The sequence below is a fragment of the Chrysemys picta genome, chromosome 1, assembly GCF_011386835.1.
Source record: "Chrysemys picta bellii isolate R12L10 chromosome 1, ASM1138683v2, whole genome shotgun sequence".
NCBI lineage: Eukaryota > Metazoa > Chordata > Testudines > Emydidae > Chrysemys > Chrysemys picta.
Genome location: NC_088791.1, coordinates 334,656,041 through 334,679,700, shown reverse-complemented (window position 1 = coordinate 334,679,700; position 23,660 = coordinate 334,656,041). Strand labels below are relative to the sequence as shown.

General features: G+C 43.4%; 1 protein-coding gene across 1 annotated transcript in view; it reads left to right on the top strand.

Annotated features, from left to right (window-relative positions):
• Nucleotides 1-17,563: 17,563 nt before the first annotated feature.
• PCF11 (PCF11 cleavage and polyadenylation factor subunit) overlaps nucleotides 17,564-23,660 on the top strand; it is a 29,053-nt gene continuing 22,956 nt past the window's right edge. The window contains exons 1-2 of the mRNA XM_005287572.5: nucleotides 17,564-18,031; nucleotides 22,797-22,922. Of these exons, the coding sequence (XP_005287629.2) occupies nucleotides 17,843-18,031; nucleotides 22,797-22,922 (315 nt within the window). The 5' untranslated portion in view covers nucleotides 17,564-17,842. The remainder of the gene's footprint in view (nucleotides 18,032-22,796; nucleotides 22,923-23,660) is intronic.

The window sequence follows — 23,660 nt, the reverse complement described above, 5'->3', positions numbered from 1 at the left end:
GTTGTCTTGCTGATCATTGGAGTGTATGTAGCTGATACTATACGAATTCAAGAATAATCCAGATGCCAGTTATGAGATGTAGCCTCCATAAAGGCTCCAGGAGCTGCTCCCACAGGAAAAATGAAAGACGATGGAATGGGGAAAGTGTGACATCACTGGAAGGGAAGAGCCAGCAATTTTCCATGCAGCTCGAGATTTTCACTAAGCTGAATGGGTTGCATTAGAGATGCTGACAATTCACAATTGTTTTATTGAAATGTGGAAGTTTTCAGCGTTGTTGACAAGGGGAAATAGGCATATGATATGCTGCTTTTTCCTTTTAAAAGCCACATTCAACTTTCACAGCAGGACCTTACTTGATTGGAGGAACTTGCTGTCAAAGTCAGTGAGGAAGGAGTCATAAAAGTGAGCTTTAGCAATAGAGGATTTATGACATAGTAGAATAGAATTTTGGAGGGGCTAGTTCTGCTTAGAAAATAAATTTGTTATCCACATTAACCCCAAAACAAGTTTTATCCTTCTCTCACGCTCTCTGCTAATGCCTTTTTCTCAAAATTAAGATGTTTCTCTTTTTCTTGGCCTTTCACATGAGGATTTACCAAACCAGAAATGTCTTATGGGTGTACATTTTATAATCCAATAATTTTATATTGCAGGGCTAAAACATCCAATAGAACAAACCAGGATTCTAATGTTTGCAGTGTTGTTTTAGCCATGTTGGTTCCATGGTATTAGAGAGACAAGGTGGGTGAGATGATAACTTTTATTGGACCAACTTTTTTTGGTGTAAGAGACAAGCTTTCAGGTTAACACAGGTCACCTGACAAAGAGCTCTGTGTAGCTAGAAAGCTTATCTCTTTCAACAACAGAAGTTGGTCCAATAACAGATATTACTTCATCCACCTTGTCTCTCAGTATTCTAGTGATCACTTGTTATTAACTGATTTTCATTTACTCTTCTACAATAGATCTTTTCAGCTGTTATAGACTTTGGGCAAAACAACCAATACACATATGAAAGTTGCTAAAATAAAGGAGAGAAAAAACACATAGTGACATGACAAACACATCTAAAATATAGTTTCCCATATAATGAACATTAGCAGATGTGAGGGGCCTTGCAGATTGGCTTCCAAGTGGAGGAGAAATCAGTCACATGGAGTTTGGATATGCTCTAAGTGTAATTTGTTTTATTTACACACATATACAAGTCCTGGAACAGTGGTGATCTTATACAGACGCAGAACGATCTCATCTTTCAGGATTCTCAGCCCAATGCCAGTGCCCGGTTCCTGTGGAGCAACTCTTCCCCAACAACTGAGAGTTCTCAGTGGGCAAAATTTAGCATTCCGCGACCGCGGTAGAACTGAAAAATTATATACTCCAGGTAATGGAAACTTTTTCAAATTTGTTGAATACTTAGCTTTGTTTGATCCAGTCATGAAAGAGCATCTATGTAAAATAAGTGAGGATGAAACAGGTTCATTACTTAGGAAAAAATATGCAGAATGAACTGATTCAAATCCTAGCAAATGCCGTTAAAAAGAAAATTGTAGAAGCTGCCCATTCTGCAAAATACTTTTCAATAATACTGGACTGTACACCAGATGTGAGTCATGTTGAACAAATAACGATCATTCGTTTTGTGGATATGGAAAAGTCTGCAGATGAAGATAATGTTGAAGTGCTCATGAAGGAACATTTTTTGGGTTTTGTACCACTGAAGGAGCCGACTGGAGCATTTATGACAGAAACTATTCTACAAGAGCTTGAAACAATGTCATTATCTGTTGAAAATGTACGTGGCCAAGGCTATGATAATGGGAGTAATATGAAGGGTAAACACAATGGTGTGCAAAGGAGAATGATGGAAATCAATCCTAGGGTCTTTTTCGTTCCTTGCAGTGCACATTCTCTGAATTTGGTTGTCAATGATGCTGCTAGATGCTGTTTGGAGGTAAGCAGTTTCTTTGACCTGGTGCAACATGTTTATGTGTTTTTCTCAGGCTCAACACGCCGTTGGGAGATTCTGACTCGCCATGTGAATTCTCTAACTGTAAAATCACTTAGTCAGACAAGATGGGAGAGTTGCATTGATGCTTTGAAGCCTCTTCGCTATGAACTTGCAAACATTTATGATGCCCTAATTGAAATTTCTGATGATACTACCTTTACTGGATCATCTGGCAATACGGCATGTTCAGATGCAGAAGCTCTGCAAATGGCCTTTCCAAGTCCAAATTTGTGACTTCACTCATTTAGTGGTATAATATCCTATTTGAGATTAACCTCACCAGTAAGCAGCTTCAGGAAAAGAACTTGAACATACATTCTGCTATTCAAAAACTTCAGCAAACTAAAAATATTCTGGAGGAATTAAGAAGTGATGAAGGGGAGGGATAGCTCAGTGGTTTGAGCATTGGCCTGCTAAATCCAGGGTTGTGAGTTCAATCCTTGAGAGGGCCACTTAGGGATCTGGGGCAAAATCAGTACTTGGTCCTGCTAGTAAAGGCAGGGGGCTGGACTCAATGACCTTTCAGGGTCCCTTCCAGCTCTATGAGATAGGATATCTCCATTGGAGAAAAGGAAAAAAAAAAAGGAGGGGGGGTTCAAAAGAACACTGGTACATTCTCTCGAGCTTGCTGAAGAAATAGACTTTCTGACAGAAGTTGAGCCAGTTTGCATTCAGCAAAAGAAACATTAGTTTTCGTATGAAGGATGAGAGACACCCATTCAGAACCCAAAACAAAGGTTCAGAGTGAATTTCTACTTCACAGTCCTTGATACTGCTATTCACTCAGTTGACAAAAGATTTCAACAGATGCAGCAGCTAGAGTCAGTATTTAGCTTTCTATATGATATCCACAGCTTGCAAAAGAAAACAGCAAAACAGATAAGAGAATTTTGTATAAAACTGGAGTCAGCGTTGACTCATGAAAATTCAAAAGACATTGATGCTACAGATTTGTGAAGTGAGCTTCAGGCTTTTTCAAGACAACTTAGGAAACATTCCACTCCTGAAGAAGTGCTGAAGTTTATTTGTGAAAATAAACACAGTTTTCCAAACATTTTTATAGCTCTACGCATTCTTTTAACTTTGCCAGTTTCCGTAGCTAGTGGGCAACGTAGCTTCTCAAAGTTAAAATTGATAAAAACATCTGCGTTCAACAATGGTGCAAGGGAGACTTGTTGGACTTGCCACAATGTCAATAGAGCATGAAATAGCTGGAAAACTAAAAAGATCTAAAAGAACTAGTGACTGAATTTTCAAAACTTAAAGCAAGAAAAGTCATGTTTTAAGAGCACAGAGTGTTTTTTATTCAGAGTGTTTTGTAAATACAGGTTAAAGTTCATTGAAGAGTTTTCTTATTTCTTTCTATATTGGATGTGGTGGTAATGGCAGTTAAAGCAGGATAGCATAATGGATGATTTTGGATTTATAATAATAAAAATTAAAAATTTTAATGCATTTTTATTTGAATCGGACTGAAATATCATCTAGCTGTCGTGTACAAATCTATTCTGAAAATTTTGTGTCTCTATTTTATCTGATCTCAGAAACATTGGTTGGACAGATGGACCGATGCACAAACCAAATAATTAAGCCTCTGTTTTAAAAAAATGCTTAAAAAACATTAAAAGGAAAAAAGGGGCAAAATATTTCCCAGTTTACCAAAAACTTCAGCCTAGATCTGCCCTTGGGGTTTGGGGTTGAGGGGGCGCCGATTGCATGGTTTGCCTAGGGCACCAGTTGCTGGCAGCTAGTCTAGAGCCGCCCCTGGTATTTACTAATGTATTTGTACCTCACTTTTGCCTGTTCCACATAGTGTGGGTGGACCAAATATCTACACTTGCTTACCTCTGTCTGGCAGCATCAAAATAGAAACAGGTAAAAATAAAAAGTGTAAAAAGGAGAATCAAGAGTTTCTGTAAACCAAAAGGAAGAGCCAGCTATAGACAACATGAAGGGATTAAATTTTAACAATATAGTAATGTGACTGCTTTGCTGATGAGTTCCACTGCAGTTCCTGTTCTGCAACACAAGAAAGCATCATTTTTTAAAGCACCAAAAATCCTCCAAAAGCTCTTCAGTAGCAATGTGCATGTGGTATCAATGGGGGGTAGATTTTGCTCCAATGGACTGCTCCTAGCAAGTTCCACAGCACTGAAGTGGTTCATTAGAGACCAGATGGAATTCCCATTTCATCCTTCACTCAAGTACATTAAAAGTTATCCCAAACTACCTAAATAAAATATGGTCAAGTATAAACCCTACCTACTCAAAGTAACAAATAGTCAGGATCCGGCTAGGAATGTATCCAGATCCCATCTCATTTAGAATGTATTCATACTATGATTATAATAATATATTCAGATTTATCCAATGAGCCTCATATAATTAAAGCAATTCTATAATTCATCATACTAGGGATTATTAACAGGCAGGTGTATACTTCATAGTTTCTGCAGGCTGCTGAATTTACTGAACACACCCAGGGCTGCTTGCATTCCTCCATTCCACCCCACCAGCTCCCTGTGTACAATGTTCCCATTGCCCTCTATTTCAGAGGCTCCCTGGAACTCTCCTCAATCTCCACTCCCTACCAGGGGTTCTGTATGCCCCCAATCTCCACTTCCAGGGTCCCCAGTTCCCACCACCACCAGAGGTGCCTCACATGCCCCTCTTTCCCCATCCCCTATACTAGGGCCCCTCAACTCACACTGCCAGTTTTGGATGCCCTTCTCCCTGCATGTCAGGGTCCTATTTTCTACTCATCATACCAAGGGCTCTGTTCCTCACACTTCCCTCCTCTCTTCACAGCAGGGTCCCCCATTCTCCATGTCATGCCAGAGGCTTTGTTCCTCTCACATTTCTCTTCCCCGCACACTAGTGTCCCCAGTTCCCCACGGCATGCCAAAGGTGGTGTACATTCTTCCTCCACCCTCCACCAAAGCACTTTTCTTCTCCCCAGATTGGAAAGGATGGGTGGCTGGTGCACTCTCTTCCCCAGCTAGAGCAGGCTTTAAGAAAACAGGATGTTAGGAAAGAAGAAGGAATACATTAAGCTTCTCTCTCCTCTCCCTCTGGCTGCTCCTGATAGTGAGTAATTGCCCCAAGGATCCCATTAGGGAGAGCAATTATTTTTCTTGGATCATTCAGAGTGTCATCCTGTTACATTCTATTGGGAGGATGAGCGGGGGTATTGTTATGCTGCAAGGTGTGAATGGGCACCATCAACAGATGATAGTGGCTCCAGGTGTCCCCCATTTTACCTTTGTCAATGATCCAATTGTCCCCCAAAATCAATAGGGTTCTGGCCATTGGTGCCTAGAACATTCCCTGAAATTTTGGAACTGATCAGTGCAGCAAGGAAAAGTTATTTCATTACACACAGACAGACAGACAGAGAAATGCCATTGAGTTGAGGGTAAGCCCTTGTAAGCTTGGCCAGTTATCATTACTTGATGTTTCTACTTTCTGTGATTCTATGAAGACTAAGTTATATGCCGCAAGCCTATTACTAAGAAGGTCACAGATTATTTCACCATTTCAGATAAAGTCCAGCTCCTTTCTCTTTGACTTTTTAAATCTTCTTAAAAGATCCAAAATATACTTGAGTCAAAAATGTTTTTTAGTATAGTGATTTTTTTGTAATATGGCCGCTTGTCGACTAGGACCTGGAATAAGACCATTGGTTCCATGGAAGCCATTGAGTCTGATCCTGTTTCATCTGGAAAAAGTATGTCTCTGCATCCATGATAGCCGATTGCAATCATAGCAATAGGAAGAGTCAGACTGTGCTTAAATCCTCCAGCATGGGCAGTGACGTGTAACAGGAAAATCTTGTTTTGAAGAATGAGTAAGTAAGTATCCCATCCTGGAAAACAAGGGGAGGGACAGCACAGAGAAATTCTGCCTTCAGTTACACCTGTACCTTAAGTAGGGTGACCCACGTGTAAATAATAGCAGAATTTGAATCATCATGAGTCTTGGCAGAGAAGTAGGCCCAATAAGGGATCAGGTTTCTTAGAAGCTCTCACTACTGAGATAATAAACAGTTTGCTTAATTCCTAGACAGACACAGGCTTCTACAAAAATAACCATGTTTCAACAGTGTCATAACCCATGGTTATGGCCCAAGCATGGGTTTTTCCTGTCTGTGTGGACAGGAAAGAAAGTGTGCTATAACCATGTGAGGTAAATGAGGGTTAAAATACAGTCCTCTACCATGCTTACAACAGATTCTGTTCTAACAGGGTTAAAAGTTCTTAGAATACAGCACACTCACAAACATGTTTCACCATCTCATATAGATATGGTTATTTCAGTAGTGTAGACGGGACCCTGAAATTAGCTCTCCCAGGAGTACATGCACTGACAGGAAGAATGTCTAACCAAGAGCCATAGTGTACCTTCCCACAGAAATGTCCATGCGAGAATATCAGGTTCTCCTCATAGTTTCATTCTAAACTAATTGAAAGACAGTAAATTTAGGAGGTGTGGCTTGCCAATGTTACAGAATACTGGAGGTCTGTGGGAAAGGCCTGCATTGGCTCCTCTCCTCCCGTTGGCCATAACCTGACCTCTTTCCCATTAGCCACCCACACCAGGCCTGTATAAAACTCTATTCTCCGAAAGGGCAGGGTGTAGACACATAGACTAAGGGCATCGCTACACTGGAAACTTCAAAGCGCTGTCGTGCGAACGCTCCCCTGGCAGCGCTTTGAAGTGAGTGTGGTCGCACGTGAAAGAGCTCTCCCAGCGCTCCTGGTAATCCACCTCCACGAGGGGATTAGCGCTGAGCGCTGGCAGCGCGGCTCCCAGTGCTCGGAGCCTGTTTACACTAGCGCTTTAAAGCGCTCAGACTTTCTGCACTCAGGGGGGTGAAAAATCACCCCCCTGAGCCAGCAAGTTAGAGCGCTATAAAATGTAAGTGTAGACAAGCCCTAAGTTAAAGTTGCTCCTAGGAGCATTAACATTAGGCATAGATGTCTGCTTGGATATCCAAAGGTTCTGAAAGGGAGCATGACATGGAAAGTAGTTGCTCGTCAGCTATACATCATGAAATTACACAGAGCCCTGATTCCACAAAGCTCTGACTAGAGAGAGGTAAATAGCTGGGTCCCCCAAAGATCTCTACTTGGACCTGTGCTGTTCAGCATATTCATAAATGATCTGGAAAAGAGGGCAAACAGTAAAGTGGCAAAATTTGCAGACTACAAAAATACACAAAATAGTGAAGTCCAAAGCTGACTGCAAAGAATTACAAATGATCTCACAAAACTGGGTGACTGGGCCACAAAATATCAGCATTGATATTCATCTGCGAAGTGCAAAGTAATGCACATTGGAAAAAATAATCCCAACTACACATACAAAATAATGGGGTCTAAATTAGCTGTTACCATTCAAGAAGGAGATCTGGTAGATATCATGGATAGGTTTCTGAAAACATCCACTCAATGGGCAGTGACAATCAAAAAAGCTAACAGACTTTTAGGAACCATTCAGAAAGGGATAGATAATAAAACAGAAAATATCATAATGCCACTATATAAATCCATAGTATGCCCATGCCTGGAATACTAGATGTAGTTCTGGTTGCCACATCTCAAAAAGATACATTAGAATTGGAAAAGGTATGGAGAAGGGCAACAGAAATTATATGGGGTAGGGAACAGCTTCCATATGAGGAGAAATTAAAAAGAACGGGACTGTTCAGCTTAGAAAAGAGATGACTAAGGGGTTATATGATAGAGGTCTATACAATCATGAATATTATGGAGAAAGTAAAGTGAATAGGGAAGTGTGATTTACCCTTTCACATAACCAGAGATCACCTGATTAAATTAATAGGCATGCCTTAAAGGGCTAGCCAGCCTATGATAGATAGAAATAAGAAAAAGGTAATGACTAGAGATGATCAGAAAATGGAATTTCTGTTCCATGGGAAAGTTGAAATGTTAAATTTTCTAATTAAAGATTTTGTTTCAGTGTCAAATCTTTACATTTCAATATTAATGAAACAAAACATTTTTACATTATTGTAAAAATGTTTTGTTTCATTAATATTGAAATGTTACAATGTAAAATATTACATATAATGTATTATATAAAATAAGCATAATGTATTAATATATTTTAATATGGTGTAAAAGTAGAAATGAAAATGATCTAAAGAATTAAGCTGAAACAACATTTTTTTACCTTATCAACACTAAATGTTTCAACATTATAAAAATGAGTGGGAAAATGGAACCTTTTGACTATTTCCCTGCAAAATTTTTTACAAACTTAATACCTTTCAATTTTGACTCAGTAGCATACTCAACATTCAAAGGTCCCCCAAAGCACAAATTCAAAATGGGGTTCCATCTATGTAATTTTGAGATGCTTCCAATGTGGCCCTTTTTTCAATCCACCCAAAATATCTATTCATTCCCAATCTAACACCCTCTCCACTCCTGATGGCCCTTCCTCACATCTTGGAGGACAACTCTTTCCCTTGCAACAGCAATAGCTCATTCAAGGCCCCCTGGATTCCTGTGCCCCAAAGCACTGTTTTGAAGTTTGCAGTCTCATAATTAGAAACTGAACTAAAAGCATCATCTATAAATACAGGATAGACTACTGTGGTGCCTATCTGTTCTGTCCCGTGCCCATCTAACCACTGGTGTTTTCCTCTAAGCCTTTAACCTCAATGTGAAGAGAACAGCTGCCCAGGGAAAATGTGAATTATTTATGCCTTCTTGCTGAAAGCATGAGTGATGTTAGTAGAGCCTCGTTTGATCGAATGGATTTGTACTGACAGTTTCTGTAGCAACACAGATCCTTGCCCAGCAAAACGTCATCTGACTGGTTATAGGTAATGCAGAAAAGCCAAAAATATTTACATGCACAGCTGGGAGTTCCATAGAAGTCCCAAGGGGAAAAGTATGTTGGCTTGACCCCCTCCCCATCCTCTCAAGAGCCAAAAAAAAGTTATCAAAGATGAATGATGGGCTGCTTTGGATTCAAGAAAGAAGATGTACAGTGAGGTATTACAGAGATCACTTTCAGACCATATTTTATTAAATATTTCTATTAACAATCTGGATGACACTGCAAATAGCACAGTAATTAAACAAACAGATGGTGCTAAATTGAGAGATATAACTCATAGCAGTGAAGACAGAAATAATAAGAAGGGATGTTAAGTGTTCTGAGATTGGAGAAGAGAATATACTGACAATTCTGGACTGACAAGAGTATGGACAAGTGAATCCAACAGATGTTTTCCCATCTGGGATTTTGTTAGCCTTCAACCTTGGGCCATGGCAATCTGTCTGCCTCTTCTTGTAAAGACGAATCATTCATAATCAGAAATCAGCAATTTCTTTGCAGTCTGAAGATTTAGTTTTTGGTATCTCTGATGTTTCCTACAGAATGTTAGTTTTCTTTTTAAAAATAACTGTCTAATACATCTGCTTGCAAAGCTGAACTTCAGACTATGAAGGAACCAATGCAGTGCTCTCACAGAACTAGTCAGCACACCGATTTTGGATCAGTTTGCTACTCCCTAGTGTTGACACACTTGCTTGTCTACACTACATAGGACAGTCAGGAAAATTAATACAAGCTAATTTTTAAATTGGATTAGTTAAACTACATTAAACTTCTATGTGGATGCTGTTATTCAGGGCCCTTTAGGCCTTAATTTGATTTAACAGTGAATTAAGATAAATCAAATTAAGGTCACTTTAATTCTGAATAATAGCATCCACGCAGGGGTTTAATGAGGTTTAATTAATCCACTTTAAATTCACCACCCCCTCCTCCACGTGCCTTTGAGTACTAAAGGTTCCTAGGCAATGGCTACACTGGAGTGTTTACAACACCACAGCTGCACCGATGCAAACTCTCCAGTGTAGCCGCTCTAAGCTGATGGGAGAGAGCTCTCCCATTGACTTAATTAATCCACCCCCAATGAGCGGCGGTAGCTATGTCGGCGGAAGAAGTTGACATAACGCTGTACACACCAGCGCTTAGGTCAGTGTAACTTATGTCGTTCAGAGGATGGCTTATTTATACCTCTGAGCAACATAAGTTATACAGACATAAGTGGTTATACAGACATAAGACGTAGCCTCAGTGAACTTTAATGTAATACTGGCCTGTTCAACACTAGAAAATTAGGTTGGTTTAACTATGTTGGCCGGGTGAAAAATCCATAGAAAAATCCACACCCCTGAGCGCTATAGTTAAAATAACCTAAGTTCCCACGTAGAATTCTTCCAATGACCTAGCTACCACCTCCTGGGGAGGTGGATTACCTATGCCAATGAGAGAAACTCTCCCCTCAGCATCAGTGGCGTAGCCAGGTTCTAAGTGCAGGGGGAGCAAACATAAAAAAAGGCGCCCCCCCTTGGCTCCTCCTCTGGCCACGCCCCCCCTTGGCTTCTACCTCCGGCTGCTCCACGCCCCCCCCACATTGGCTGGCTCCTCCAGCCGCGCCGCATCCCCCTCTCCCCCCGGCTCCTCCGTCCACGCTGCGGCCATGCTGCGCCCCCCCTTGGAGGGGCTCGGTCCGGGGGGAGCGGGCCGGGCATGGAGTGGCAGTCGGAGTGCAGTCGGAGAAGCGGGGGGAGAAGAGGCGAGAAAGTTTCCACCTCAGACTTTGAGGAAGCCATGACACTGCGCTGGGCGGCCGCTGCAGGAGGGGGAGGGGAGAGGCTCGCGGGAAGCTCCAGGCGGTGCGGGCTGCCCCCTGCCCTGAGGCCAGGCTGGAGGCTGCCGGTACGGGGAAGGGGTGGCGGGCGGGTGCTGCTCATTTCTCCCGGGGGTTGGGGGCAGCGGAGCAGTGGGGAGGGCAGCAACTGGTGGGCGGGCAAATCCCCCCCTCTCTCCGGCAGCGTCCTGCTTCTCTTGGCCTGGGCTTGACCTACGGCGTGGCGGGGCTGGTGGCCGCGAGCCGCTGCCGGGAGATGCTGCTGCTGCCGCATCCAGGAGCCAGGAGTGCTCGGCCGCCGAGCCCTGAGCCTCCGCAGGAGGCAGCTGCGGCGATGTTGGGGCCGTACTGAGCGTGGGGCGCGATGGCCGAGGAGCTGGCCCCTTCGCTCCTCCAGCCGCGCCCATGGCTCCTCCGGGCGTGCTGCCCCCCCTTGCCTGCAGGAGCCCAGCGCCGGCCCAGCAGGCGCCGCTTTTGAAAAATGTGCTGAGGGGAAGCGGCTACTTCCCCTGTACCCCTCTAGCTACGCTACTGCTCAGCGTAGGTAGTGTCTATACTTAAGTACTACAGCCAAGGGCGGCAGAGCCTGCCCAAAAGTGTTGGGGGGGAGCAGGGCCCGTCACCCCTCCTCTTCTGGCCAAGGCCCCGCCCCCTGGCCAAGCTAGAAGCCGGAGCGGGCTGGGAGCCACGGACCCTCCACCTGCTTGGGGTGGGGGGGTCAAGAGCAGCCCCTGGCCCATCTCCCCGCCCCGCAGGCCCCCTGCTCAGGGCAGGTGGAGAGTCCACGACTCCCCATAGCTGCCTGCATGGCTTACTATGGCCGGGCTGCGGCCCCCTAATTGGAGCCGGGTCCAGGTAAGAGTCATGTGTGGCGCATGGGCAGCTGGGGGAGCTGCAGACTCTCCTGCCCTGGGTGTGGGGTGGGGGAGGGCCCTGGGCCGGGAGCTGCTCTTGACCCCTGAACCCCAGGCAAGTGGAGGGTCCGCGGCGTGGTGCCTCACAGCTGCCCGGACTCCCCAGCCAGGCTCCAGCTGCCGGCCTGGCTGGGGGAAATGGGGTCTCGGGGGAAAGAGGAAGGGCGGGGGTGTGGCCCCTGCTGAAAATTGGATGGGCCAGGCTTGTTCACTTTCAAAAAGTGGGAGGGCCATGGCCCCCTGACCCCTCTATTCCAGTGCCACTGACTACAGCAGCACAGCTGCAGTGTCACTGCTGTAGTGATTTAAGTGTAGACAAGCCCATTGTGTCAAATAGCACAGCAGTATGGTCTACTACAAGGACAAATTAATGTACAACACATTAGTGTACTTTCGAAAATACTCCCCCTTAGAGCGCATTACCCCACCGTGTAGACAAGCCCTTTCATTAATTCAGATTAATCTTCCTGAGTGTCCCCAGGTACTTGTTTATAAATAGGGGTTGGGGAGGGATAGCTCATTGGTTTGAGCTTTGGCCTACTAAACCCAGGGTTATAAATTCAATCTTTGAGAGGACCACTTAGGGATTGGGGGCAAAAATCAGTACTTGGTCCTGCTAGTGAAGGCAGGGGGCTGGACTTAATGACCTTTCAAGGTCCCTTCTAGGAGATAGGATATCTCCATTTATTTATATATTGGTTTAGCTTCCACTGATTTATCAAACTTAGTAGGGGTTTGCACTGATGTAATTAAATTGATTTAAAACAGCTCTGGAGACAAGTCCTTACTAACTTTGCAGACAATCAGAGGGTGTGAACTACCTTATTCATCTCAATGAACATCCTATTCATTATGTCAATTTAAATGTCTTTTATATAAAAGCAGAAACATTCAGCTAATGGATGGTCTATTCACAGTCACTTGAATAAGACTGCAAATTACAAAAGGTTGTAGACCTGTCACAGAGCTGGGGTCAGTGTTTATGGGATCCTCCAGCTACCAAAACCCTCAGTCAGGTCTCAGGAGAAGCCCACAAATCAAACTCTGCTCAAAATGCTGAAACACTACTATTCACCCACAAATCCACCAGCACTTCTCCCAAAAAGCTCCTCTATTCCCCAGAACAAGCCACCCATCCACACTAATCTTGCCTCTAGAGTTACATTTCCTCAGCAGCCCTAGAAAACTGGATGGGATTCCCCTCATCTCTGCTTTTTGCTTGGCTACAAGTTACATCAAAGGACCATGAGATACTTTCCCCCCAAAACCGATTAGACTGCCTCACAGTGCTCCTAGGTCCTGCTGACCTGATGGAGTCACAGACCAGGTCAAGAGGCAAAACCCATGTTTCTTGCATAGCAGTGCAGGGCACTAACCATAGTGCAGTGCACCGTACCGTTAGTCAGGCTTTTGAGTATTGAAATAACTGACACTGTCAACCCCAAATACAAACAGCTGTGATTATGAAAACAGTATTTACTCATTGCATACTCATTGTATGAGTTTCATTCAAATTAAATCAGGTGCTTAGATCTAAAAGTGAGATAATTTAGTTATGTGAGTTTGTTGTTGCTTGAATTTAATGTAATCAGTTTCAAACGTATAGAGCCAGGTCAAGGGTCATCAGAGGCACAAAAGCTAAAAGGGAATAAATGTGAAGGAAGCTGCAAAGTGGCCCGGCTGGCAGGGGATATAGTCAGGCCACTAAGGAATGTGAGGCTTCAATAGAATCTTGATATGAGTTTAAAGCTTTCCCCCCTCTTGGTAGGAACTCCAAGAGAAAGCAGTGGGGGAAACACTATCTGCCTCCCTTAGGGAGAATTCCACTCCAGAGCACGGGGCTTAACTGGCATAGGGAGAGAGGTAATGAGCACCTCTCTGAACCAGTTTTTTTTAAATCTAGTTCATGCAGTAAAGTTTGTTACTTCTACATCACACTTCTTCAAATATGTCAAACACATTATTTATCTTCAATGATGTTTTAACACTTAACCAATTAAGAGTTACCTGACTGAAAAACAAGAACAGGATTATTTCTGAATGCATATGGATCACCATTTATTCACTTGCCTATGTGCAAAACAGACCAAAATAATTTTACTAAACTTCCCAAGAAAATTAAACTCAGGCATAAAAGGTGAGAAATTTCAACCACAGTATGTAAACATTTCAGAAGCATCTAACGGCAGGTCTACACTACAGCCAGGATCAACGCTCTGAGATCGATCCACCAGCGGTTGATTTAGCGGGTCTAGTAAAGACCCACCAAACCGATAGAAGATTGCTCTCCAGTTGACCTCTGTACTCTACCCCCAACAAGAGTAAGGTAAGTCAATGGGAGAGTTTCTCCCGTTGACCCCCCACGGTGTAGACCCCACGGTAACTCGACCTAAGGTATGTCGACTCCAGTTACATGAATAATGTAGCTGGAGTTGCGTAGCTTAGGTTGACTTACCTAAGTGTAGTGGTAGACATAGCCTAAGATCAGGGACTTCTCATCCATAAGTATAGTAGTATTGCATGTGTGGTGCTGTAACATCTGTACCACCCATCAACACTTCTTTAGCTATTTAAGTATTGGTGTATTCTCTGACATGGTATACACTGCAAAGCTAGGTTGACATAAACGGTCTTCCATTGTCCTAGGTATATATGTTTTTATACTTAAATTTGTTTCCTTCCAATGCACACACCCTGTTATGGTGACACAGTAACATCATGTCCCCGAGCGGCATTGAGCCAAGGCTGATGTACTGAGGTCGACACGGCGTGAGTGCAGTCACTGCATTACCTATGTTGATCCTAATCATCTTCCAGGAGCTGTTCCACAATGCCTGACACTGACTGCTTTGGTCATAATTGTGAACTCCACTGCCTAGGTATCATGGAGACTGGAAGGCGCCCCCCACTCCCCTTTGAAACTTCACAGATTTTTGAAATACCTTTTCCTGATAGTCCAGCTTGGCAAGCACTCTTAGCAGATCTCCATTGTTGTGTGCAACTGCCGAGCCAGCCCTGCTGGCTACTTGGTCAAGACATGCTCTGGCCTAGAGTAGACAGGAGATACTGGATCTCCTGTACCTGTGGGGAGAAGAAGCTATGCAGGCTCAATGCCACTTGGGTAGGTGGTAGCTTATGTCAACCTAACTTTATAGTGTACACTAGACCTGGGATACCTACCCATGGTGTACTGCACTTTGCATCAACACAAGCACTCCTGGTGAGTACATGTAGCACCAACGCAAGCAACCAAGTATGCATGCACACAAACAATATACTAACTGGTGGCTGAATACTGATGTAACTTGCGTCAATCAAAGTTTGTAGTGTAGATATGTCTTAGGTCTTATATCAACATAGCTATGAGTCAGTAAAACAATCACACTCCTAGCTGAAAAGTTATACCACTCTAAGTTTTAAGGGTAGATCAGGCCTTAGTATAGACGCAGCTCTGTATCGACAAAAGAATGCTTTTGCCAATATAGTTTATACTAGTTCCATAAATGAAATAGGCTATATTGGCAAAAGCAGTTTTTGCTAATATAACTGCATCTACACTAGAGCTTTTGTTGATATAAAATATTATAAAAAATCCATATAATTTATATAGGTGTAACGATATAACTAAAAAGTCACACCCCTAACCAACATTACTATATCGACAAAAGTATTAAACGGCCTATGGCCATGTCTACCCTACAGATTTCTGTGGGAATAGCTGTGTCGCGATGGGGTGTGAAGAAGTGTGATCCCTGACCAACATAGTGTCCCATCCGAAGTCCCTAGTGTAGGTGCAGTTATATTGGCAAAAGCATAGCTTGTTTCACTCAGGGTGGTGGAATAAGCTACACCAGTAAAAGTGCAATTTTGCCAGTATAAGCTGCATCCACACTAGGAGTGTTTTGTTGGTATAGTATTATTGCCCCTTTTGACCTGAGTGGCTAGTCAAAGTTTGGGGCCATAGAAATGTTCCAGTTGGAAGCAGAAATTGATGGAGTCTGGTATTTCCTTATGCACAATCTTGTTTATTTACAAGGAATGTTAAAAGTTTTGTGTCTCTGAAGGCAGGGGAGCCAAGAATAAAAAGGAAGTTTCTCAGCTTTTCCAGTCCCCCCAACCGCCCAAGCCTCTTTAACCAGCACCAGACCCAAAAGCTCTCTCAGGCCTGGTCTACGTTAAAAAGTTAGGTTGACCCAGCTACATTGCTCAGGAGTGTGAAAAATCCACAACCACTGACTGCCGTAATTAAGTCAACCTAATCCCCAGTGTACACAATGGTAAATCGACAGAAGAATTTTTTCAAAATCTAGTTACCGCCTTCTGGGGTGGATTACCTACGTCGATGGGAGAACCCCCTCCCATCAGCAAAGGTAGTGTCTACATTGAAGCACTAGAGCGCAGCTGTGCCACTGTAGCATTTCAAGTGTAGACAAGCCCTCAGTCTCTGGCTTTTTCCAGGGTCACACCATACTCACATGCTAGTGCTTGGCTTTCTTGCCTTTTTAACTCTCCCAGACAGTCTTGTGTGTTCCCAGTTTCTTTTTTGTGTGTTCTCTCACATACCCACACCCTCCTGGTCACAATACACAATTGAACCCTGAGTCTACTCCTATGATGCTAGTTTCTGAGCCGTCTCTATTAGGCTTTGTTTAGGTCCATGAGTGATGCAACCCCATGCTCTGGGTGTCCCTAGCCTCTGACTGCCAGAAGCTCGGAGTGGACGACAGGGGATTGATCACATAATAATTGACCTGTTCTGTTCATTCCCTTTGAAGAATCTGGCATTGGCCACTGCGGAAGACAGGATACTGGGCTAGCTGGACTATTCGTCTGACCCAGTATGGTCATTCTTATGTTTGTAACTGTCTCTTACAATTATCTTAATGGAGGATTCGTTCACGCATCTGCCTGACCCTGAAGAAGGTTTAACTCAACCCATAACATGGTTTCACCCACCTCATTACAGTATATTGCTCGCATAGACACAGTGCAAGATATAGCTGTATGACTTTACTACTGTAGATCAAAACTATGTTCAAAATGAGAGGGGCAAGAGTTGTATGAAAATTGATTTCCTTATGGGCTGTTCTCGCAGTTTCTTTACAATCATTTACAGTGCTGTTATTACAGTAAAAGGCGATCTGGAAAAGAGAGATTGTTCAACTGAAACAGGGCCAACTGCAGGGCGTGTGCAGCACCTCTGGCCAGCCTGCGGGCCTGTTGGGAAGGTAGGAATGAGGATGGAAGAAGGAGTTGTGATTAGTGCCACATGGAAGCAGTGTAGGCGCCATCCCAACCTGCTTGAGCTATGAAAGAACAATAGGGCAGAGCAGGCTGTATAGTCTGTGTCTCCCGCATAACTGGCGACTGACACCACGCAGGATGTTGTTAGGATAACAGCGCGTCTAGCACACACTTGGCTGTCTTTATTGGTGTTATTTGCATGCCACTAGGCTTGAGGGTGGTTAAGTAGGCCTCAGACCAGCCCGAGTTGCTATGCCAACAGCTGAGCGAATGGACAAGCCAATAGGAAACTAGGTCTCGGATCGTACACAGCGCTTGACGAGGCAGTTGAAGAAAACTAGGGGTGTAGGCGGAGCAGTTACGTGGAAGGAGCAATCATAATTTAGAAATTCGGGAAAAGGCGGGCTTACAAAGGAGAACCAATCAAAATGAAAACCAGTAAAGAGAGGCGGGATTAAAAACCACAACGAATCAGGAGGGAGCGAAGAAAGAAACCAACCAATTATAACTCAGAGCGCCGGACCCTGGTTTTAGTGCGAGGACCAATCAGGAGAAGAAGTAACCAATCACAAGTAGTTACGGCGATAGGGAGCCAATCAGAAAAAGCGAGGACTAAGAGTGAGCCAACCAGAACACAGTAAGGGAACAAAAGGGGCTTCCTAAGCGCCCGCCCCCCTCCCCTTAGAACAATTTCACATGACGCAACGGTTGGAGGAAGAAGAAGTTCGCGAGTCGCAGCCGCCGCCATTTTGTGTGTGCGAGACTGAGACGGCGGCGGCTGGGGAGGCGGCAGTAGTACCAGCGGCGGCGGCACCATCAGCAGCGGGAGCCCCGGCCCGGAGGATGCGGTAGAAGATCGCGAAGGCATCGGCGAGGGGCGGCATCGCTCGGCGGCGGCGGCAGCGGCGGGGGATCGCGGGGAGGGGGCTCTCGGTCGGTGGGTCGGGTCCTGGCGCGGGCCCCGGTCCGAGGAGGATGTCGGGCCCGGAGAGCAGCGCTGCCGGCGCCGAGGCCCGCGAGGACGCGTGCCGCGATTACCAGTCGTCGCTGGAGGACCTGACGTTCAACAGCAAGCCGCACATCAACATGCTGACCATCCTGGCCGAGGAGAACGTGCCCTTCGCCAAGGACATCGTCTCCCTGATCGAGGCGCAAATCGCCAAGGTTTTTATATTCCACCGACTACTACTCCTACCTATACTGCTGGGGGGACAGGCCGGGCAGGGGCGAGGCAGGCAGGCTGCGGGCGGGGGGTAGCGTGTGTGTGTGGAGGGGAGACAGGGAAACCCGGGGCGGGGGCTGGGTGGTGGGGGAGGGGGACTAGGCGAAGGCAGGAGGCGGGGATAGCAGGAATGGAGATGGGGCGGGGGGGCGCTGGAGACAGGTGACTGCCAATGGGGGTCGGGGAGCAGGACAGGAGGAGGACTGGGGGTTTGAGGAAGGGACGGATCGGAGGAGACAGGACTCGAGGAGGGGCGTGGGGCGGGCGGCTTCGGGGAGTCTGGGGCGGGGGTCCGGGGCCAGCATCAGGGGACGAAGGGCCCGGAGGAGGCAGGCGGGGAGCCACCATGCCAGACGCTGACAGGGAGCAAGACCCCCGGGGGCTCATTCTCTCCACACGAAGTCTAGGCCCCTTCCAGGCCGCGGAGGAGCAGCCCCACGACACTAGCGTGCGGCCGAGCCGGGGGGTAATCGTGACAGGGAACCTGACGTCCGGGGAGGGGTCGGGAATCGCCCCCCACGCAGCCGCCCCGAGCGGAGTATGGAGAATGGGAGTGAAGGCCCGTGTAAATCCGAGGCACAACATGGCGGCCTGGCAGTGACTGGGCGGTAGGACCACCTCGCCCTGCAGCCGGGGTCCCCTGGCCGTGGGGATGATACTCTCAGTGTCTCTGTTTTGACGCTTAAACCCATCAGTTCAGTCATTTGTAGTGTAATTAGAACGACGTTCTGGGGCGGGGGACAATACAATGTAGCTTTTTTTCTGGGTAGTTTAAGTAAAAATAGATCGGAATTTTGAAAAAAACAAAGATTTCCCGTTTCTTGGATGCTAAATGCAGCTCCCTCATAGTTTGAAACCCAGGGAGATTCCCCCTTTTTCTTTTTAAGACATCAGGGGAGGGGGAGGAGGGAATCTGCCCTGATAAAGAAAAGTTTATTTAAGCAGAGGCACATCTGTTCTGGTTAGAGAAGTTTGTGTGGTGGTAATGGGGTTGTTTCCTTAGAGAAGTTTATTTTGGTGTGGGGAGTCTGTTCAGGCTATAGACTATCTGCTCTGACTGGAAGCTTAGTGTGGTGGGTGGGTGTAATCTAACTTGGTTAGAGAAGCTTATTGGTCAGGGCAGAGGAGAAGAAATGCAGCTTGTAGGATCCTAACATGGCGCCTGAGAGCACATGATACAAAGGGGAAAAAGGATGCTCCCTCAAAGCCCAACCCAGGCAGTTGCTGACATCAGTCAGCCATGGGCACATTGGGTTTTTACATTTTTTTTTTTTAGCAGAGGATTTTAACTAGCCCTGAATTTAATTCCAGTAAAATAGCTCCTTTTCATCCCCACCCCAATCAACACAACACCCTCTTTCTCCCCTGTTCCTTCCACTATTAGGTGGTCTAGGGCTTTTGTATTGTGGCTTTAAATTGAGGTTTAGCATAGGGAAAATTGTAACATTTAGATGGGGAGGGAAAGGCCTCTAAAGTTATTTATATTTAATCTGTCTTTCAGTCAGAGCAGGATGGCTTCCTTCAGTGGGTTCTCCAGCCCCTTGTCCAGACTAGTTCTAAATGTCTTCAGGGGCTGGGCTTTGCCTTTTCTTTGGGGAGGTGATTTCACAATCTAATAGATTTCATCATAATATCTAATACGGGGGCAATGGATGTGCATATTAAATGATTTGTCATAAATACCAATGCTGTGAATTTTTTTCATTTTTGGGTGGTTTTAGAGCCTCCCTGTTTTTTTAAACATGTTTTAAATCCTGTATCTTTGGTTAGTTTTGCCTAGTTACTGTTAGTGACTCTGGTTATATAAGGCAAGTTTTTAGTTCTTCCTGGGAAATTGACCTCCTTTACTAAGCCACTTTAAAAAAAAAAAGAAAAAAAAAAGTGTTGCCTGGAGACAGTTTCTGTTCAGTGTAAAACTGAGTGGTTTGCTTTACATTTTAATAAATGGTTTTGAACTGTGTGACTGGTATTATAAAATTTGTAAATAAAAGTATGAAATATGTATTTGTCTTTTTATTTACCATTGTTTAGTGCAGAATCTGTTTCCAAAATCATTATTATTTACATGGTTATTTGTTAAGTGTTTAAAAGTGACATGACTGGGGGTTCAGATATCAAAATGAGTTTAAGGTTCATATCCTTCAGAAAACTAATTAAAAAAAAAAAACCCACAGAGACGGACATCTTCAGCAACAAATTTCATACATTTAATTGAAAGAGAACAGCAAGCATTCTCTGATGAAGGCCAAACCCCCCTATGCAAACAAGTTTATAGTTAGTATCCTTCAATGTTCTGGTTATTATGCTGAGCTCCCCGGGCTTTTGGGTAGTGTCTTGTGGTATCTTTCAGCTAGTAGAAAGAGTTCTGTGCTGTATTCTAACTGTATTGGCATCTGAAAACCAAAGTTCATGCCAAACTAGGATTCACTTTTGTGGTTAATGGAGTACTTGATAACTATATTGACCTAATAAACACTTCCGGAAATGAAGACTTAAAAATTCCAGCCTTATCTAAGCCCTGGTTCTTAAAATGTAATACCTGAATGACTGAAGTATTCAGCGTTGGGTTTGCTATATAACTCTTCTAAATTACGAGTCAATGGTAAAAGAGGCTGACTTCCTTACCAGATTGAAGTACTTCCACGTGCGATTACTTCACACCTGGTGTGTAATGCAAGTGACCGTTAAAACACTTTTTAAAATGACTTTGCTACTAGTTTAAATGGATCCAGAAGATCTCGGACTTTAAGCGTAGCTGAGTATATTGAGACTGTGTGCAAACACACTCAGTGATGAAATGGAAAAATGTATAGCTCCTACTGTATAAGTAGCTCTTGGGAATAAGGGCTGGTCAGACAGCTGTGTGTGTTTCACTGAAATCTGACTTTGATTATAATCTTCCTGTTTTCTTTTTAAACAATTAAAAAAGTTTTTTTAACAAGCCACCTTAAGAAGAAACCATCCCAGCCATTTTAATATCAAGCAGCATTGGACACATAGTCTTTGGCTTACTAAGGCCAGAGGTGTATCTGTTTCACACAATATTGTATTAGCTCATATTTAAAGTTCAGATAGTGTTAAAATATGCACATTTTCAATACCCAGATTAGGGAGTGTACTGATGATGTAAGCCATATTGTGCATTTACCACAGTTAGTTTTTATGTTTTAACTGCACCTTCCTAATACATATTAAGACATGCCATCTACTAATTTAATTTTCCACTATGTATACAAATTAGCGTAGCCTGCTACCACATTGAATATTTACCTATGTTTAATAAGAAATTACCCCCTATTTGCCTCTTTGAGCAAGCTTCAGGTCATGGTAGTGGAATGGTTTGAAAATGTAAATAAAAATACATTTAAGAGTGAAAACACAACATAGTTTGGCTCTGATTTACCCATATACAAGACTTGTAGACCTATATTAATTTTGTCTGCAGTTTTCTTAAGCCACTCTAACGGGAAAGGTACTAAATATAAAACTGTAAAGCAAGAGCACTTCCACACGCTTGTCTGGACAATGGGTTTTGTGAAGTGAGGTGTCATTAATGATTTATGGACCCATTGGACAACCCAGTCTAAACTTAGCTATGAGTAAATATATACTGACTTTTATACCTGGACTTGTGGGATGGCAGATGGGAAAAGTTTTGTCAATGGAAGTTCCTGTGGAAGAGGAGCACAGTTAACACAACACATGCCTTTTATGTTGTCCTTTCAACAAGTCTGTGTACCTGCTGATGCTTTCTGGAAGTTTGCTGTGCCTTCTGCTTGTGAAAGCCAATGGTAGACATTAAAATTAATTTTTGGGGGTTAGGCCAACAAGGCTTCATTTGCTTTGGAAGTTGCTGTACCAATCTCAACACCACCACACTAGTCCTACTGCACAAAGTCGGTACCAATCTTGTGTATGAACTTAAAAATAAAATTCCTGCTCCTTTGACAATGGAGAGTCCAGAGTTTGAAGACTACCTTCAGTGAAAATCTTGGTTTCCAGACAAGCTCATCCGTACTCCCATGACCAGCCTCATAGCTGAATTTTGTTTGGGTTTAGAACTTCTTGTTTTAGCTGCATGTTTTGCATACAGCTCGAAAAGCCGACTGAATAACTACAACTGCTATAGAAGGCTGAGACTCCTCATGTTCGTTTGGATTGCAGTGAAGTAACTTTAGTCTATTCCAAATGTAGGTTACAAAAAGACTGTCGTATTCAACATATAATCTACATCTACAGAGTTAAATTTTTGGGGCCTTTCTGCTAGAAGTCTGAATTCCGTTAACATGAAATCTAGATAAACAGCTTTAAGTTGATACAAGTCATAATTATTAGAAGTTCCAGCACTAGCTAATAGTGGTTTCATGTTAATTTAAAATCTATCAAATGTACCTGAAACAGTTACATTCAAAACACTTAATAGTAGCACTGTCTGGTGTGCTAATTTTTTTTTTTTTTTGCCCAAGTCATTTCATACACAAACTTAAAACAAATAACTAAACTGTTTGGGTTTTTGTTTGGTAGACACACAGCATGGTACTTGTTGATAATAAACTTTCCAAGTTCAGTGTGTACAAAATAATCCTTTTATTTGTAGTGTCAGCCAGAAATAGAGACCTGTATTTTTGGGATTGGTTATCCTTTAATCTTAAAAACGTCAAATGTGTTTGTTATACTAAACTTCTCAGTTTCTTCTTATTACTTCAGGCTCCTTCTACAGAGAAGCTTCCTGTTATGTACCTTATGGATTCCATTGTCAAGAACGTTGGAAGAGAGTATCTTACTGCATTTACTAAAAACCTAGTTGCAACATTTATTTGTGTATTTGAAAAGGTACATATGCTTTCAGAAAAGTTCTGTAGTCTAATCAAAGTTGTCTCCTGTATAAATAAATATTTGCCTTTCAGTGTTGGGTTTTCTTGCATGGTGAAGTATAACAATGAATGTTTTTAAATTTGTCTACTATACTGTTATGTATCATAAAAGAAAAGCTGTTAGAAGTACCTAAGATAGAGGTTATCAGCTCATGGTGATTATCAAGTGAAGTTTTGCTAAATGAACATACTTCTGTGGTATATCTCACTAGAGAAGTTCATATTAGCATTTATTCTGTCATGTAATATAACATCTGGTAAGATCTATTGCTGTGGTACAAGTTGATTTGATTCTTTTTGTTTTGTTTTTTTAAAGATAGTGAATGCCCTTTATGCAAAGAAAGTACTTGGACAACATTATTCTCACTTTTTTTTTCTTTTTAAAGAGGGCGATTATTTTTGCCTTTTGTAGCTGAAGTTGACTTTATTGTTCATTTTAATTTTTTTGCACCTGGAGTGGCAAAAATGAGTGCTTAACTATGAAGAATGCAAGTCAGTGACACATTGACATTTTTTAGTGGCCTATGGTGAAAGGCTTTCTAAGAAAGTAAAACTACTATGTTACAAATGAGTGTTTTGTTTCAGTCAATGTTGTGACCAAGTTATGGGTCCAATGCTGCAAACTCTTTGTTCATGTTTGTCATCCTTAATCACGAGAAATAATTGAGACTATTCTCCCAAGGAAGAAAGGCAAACC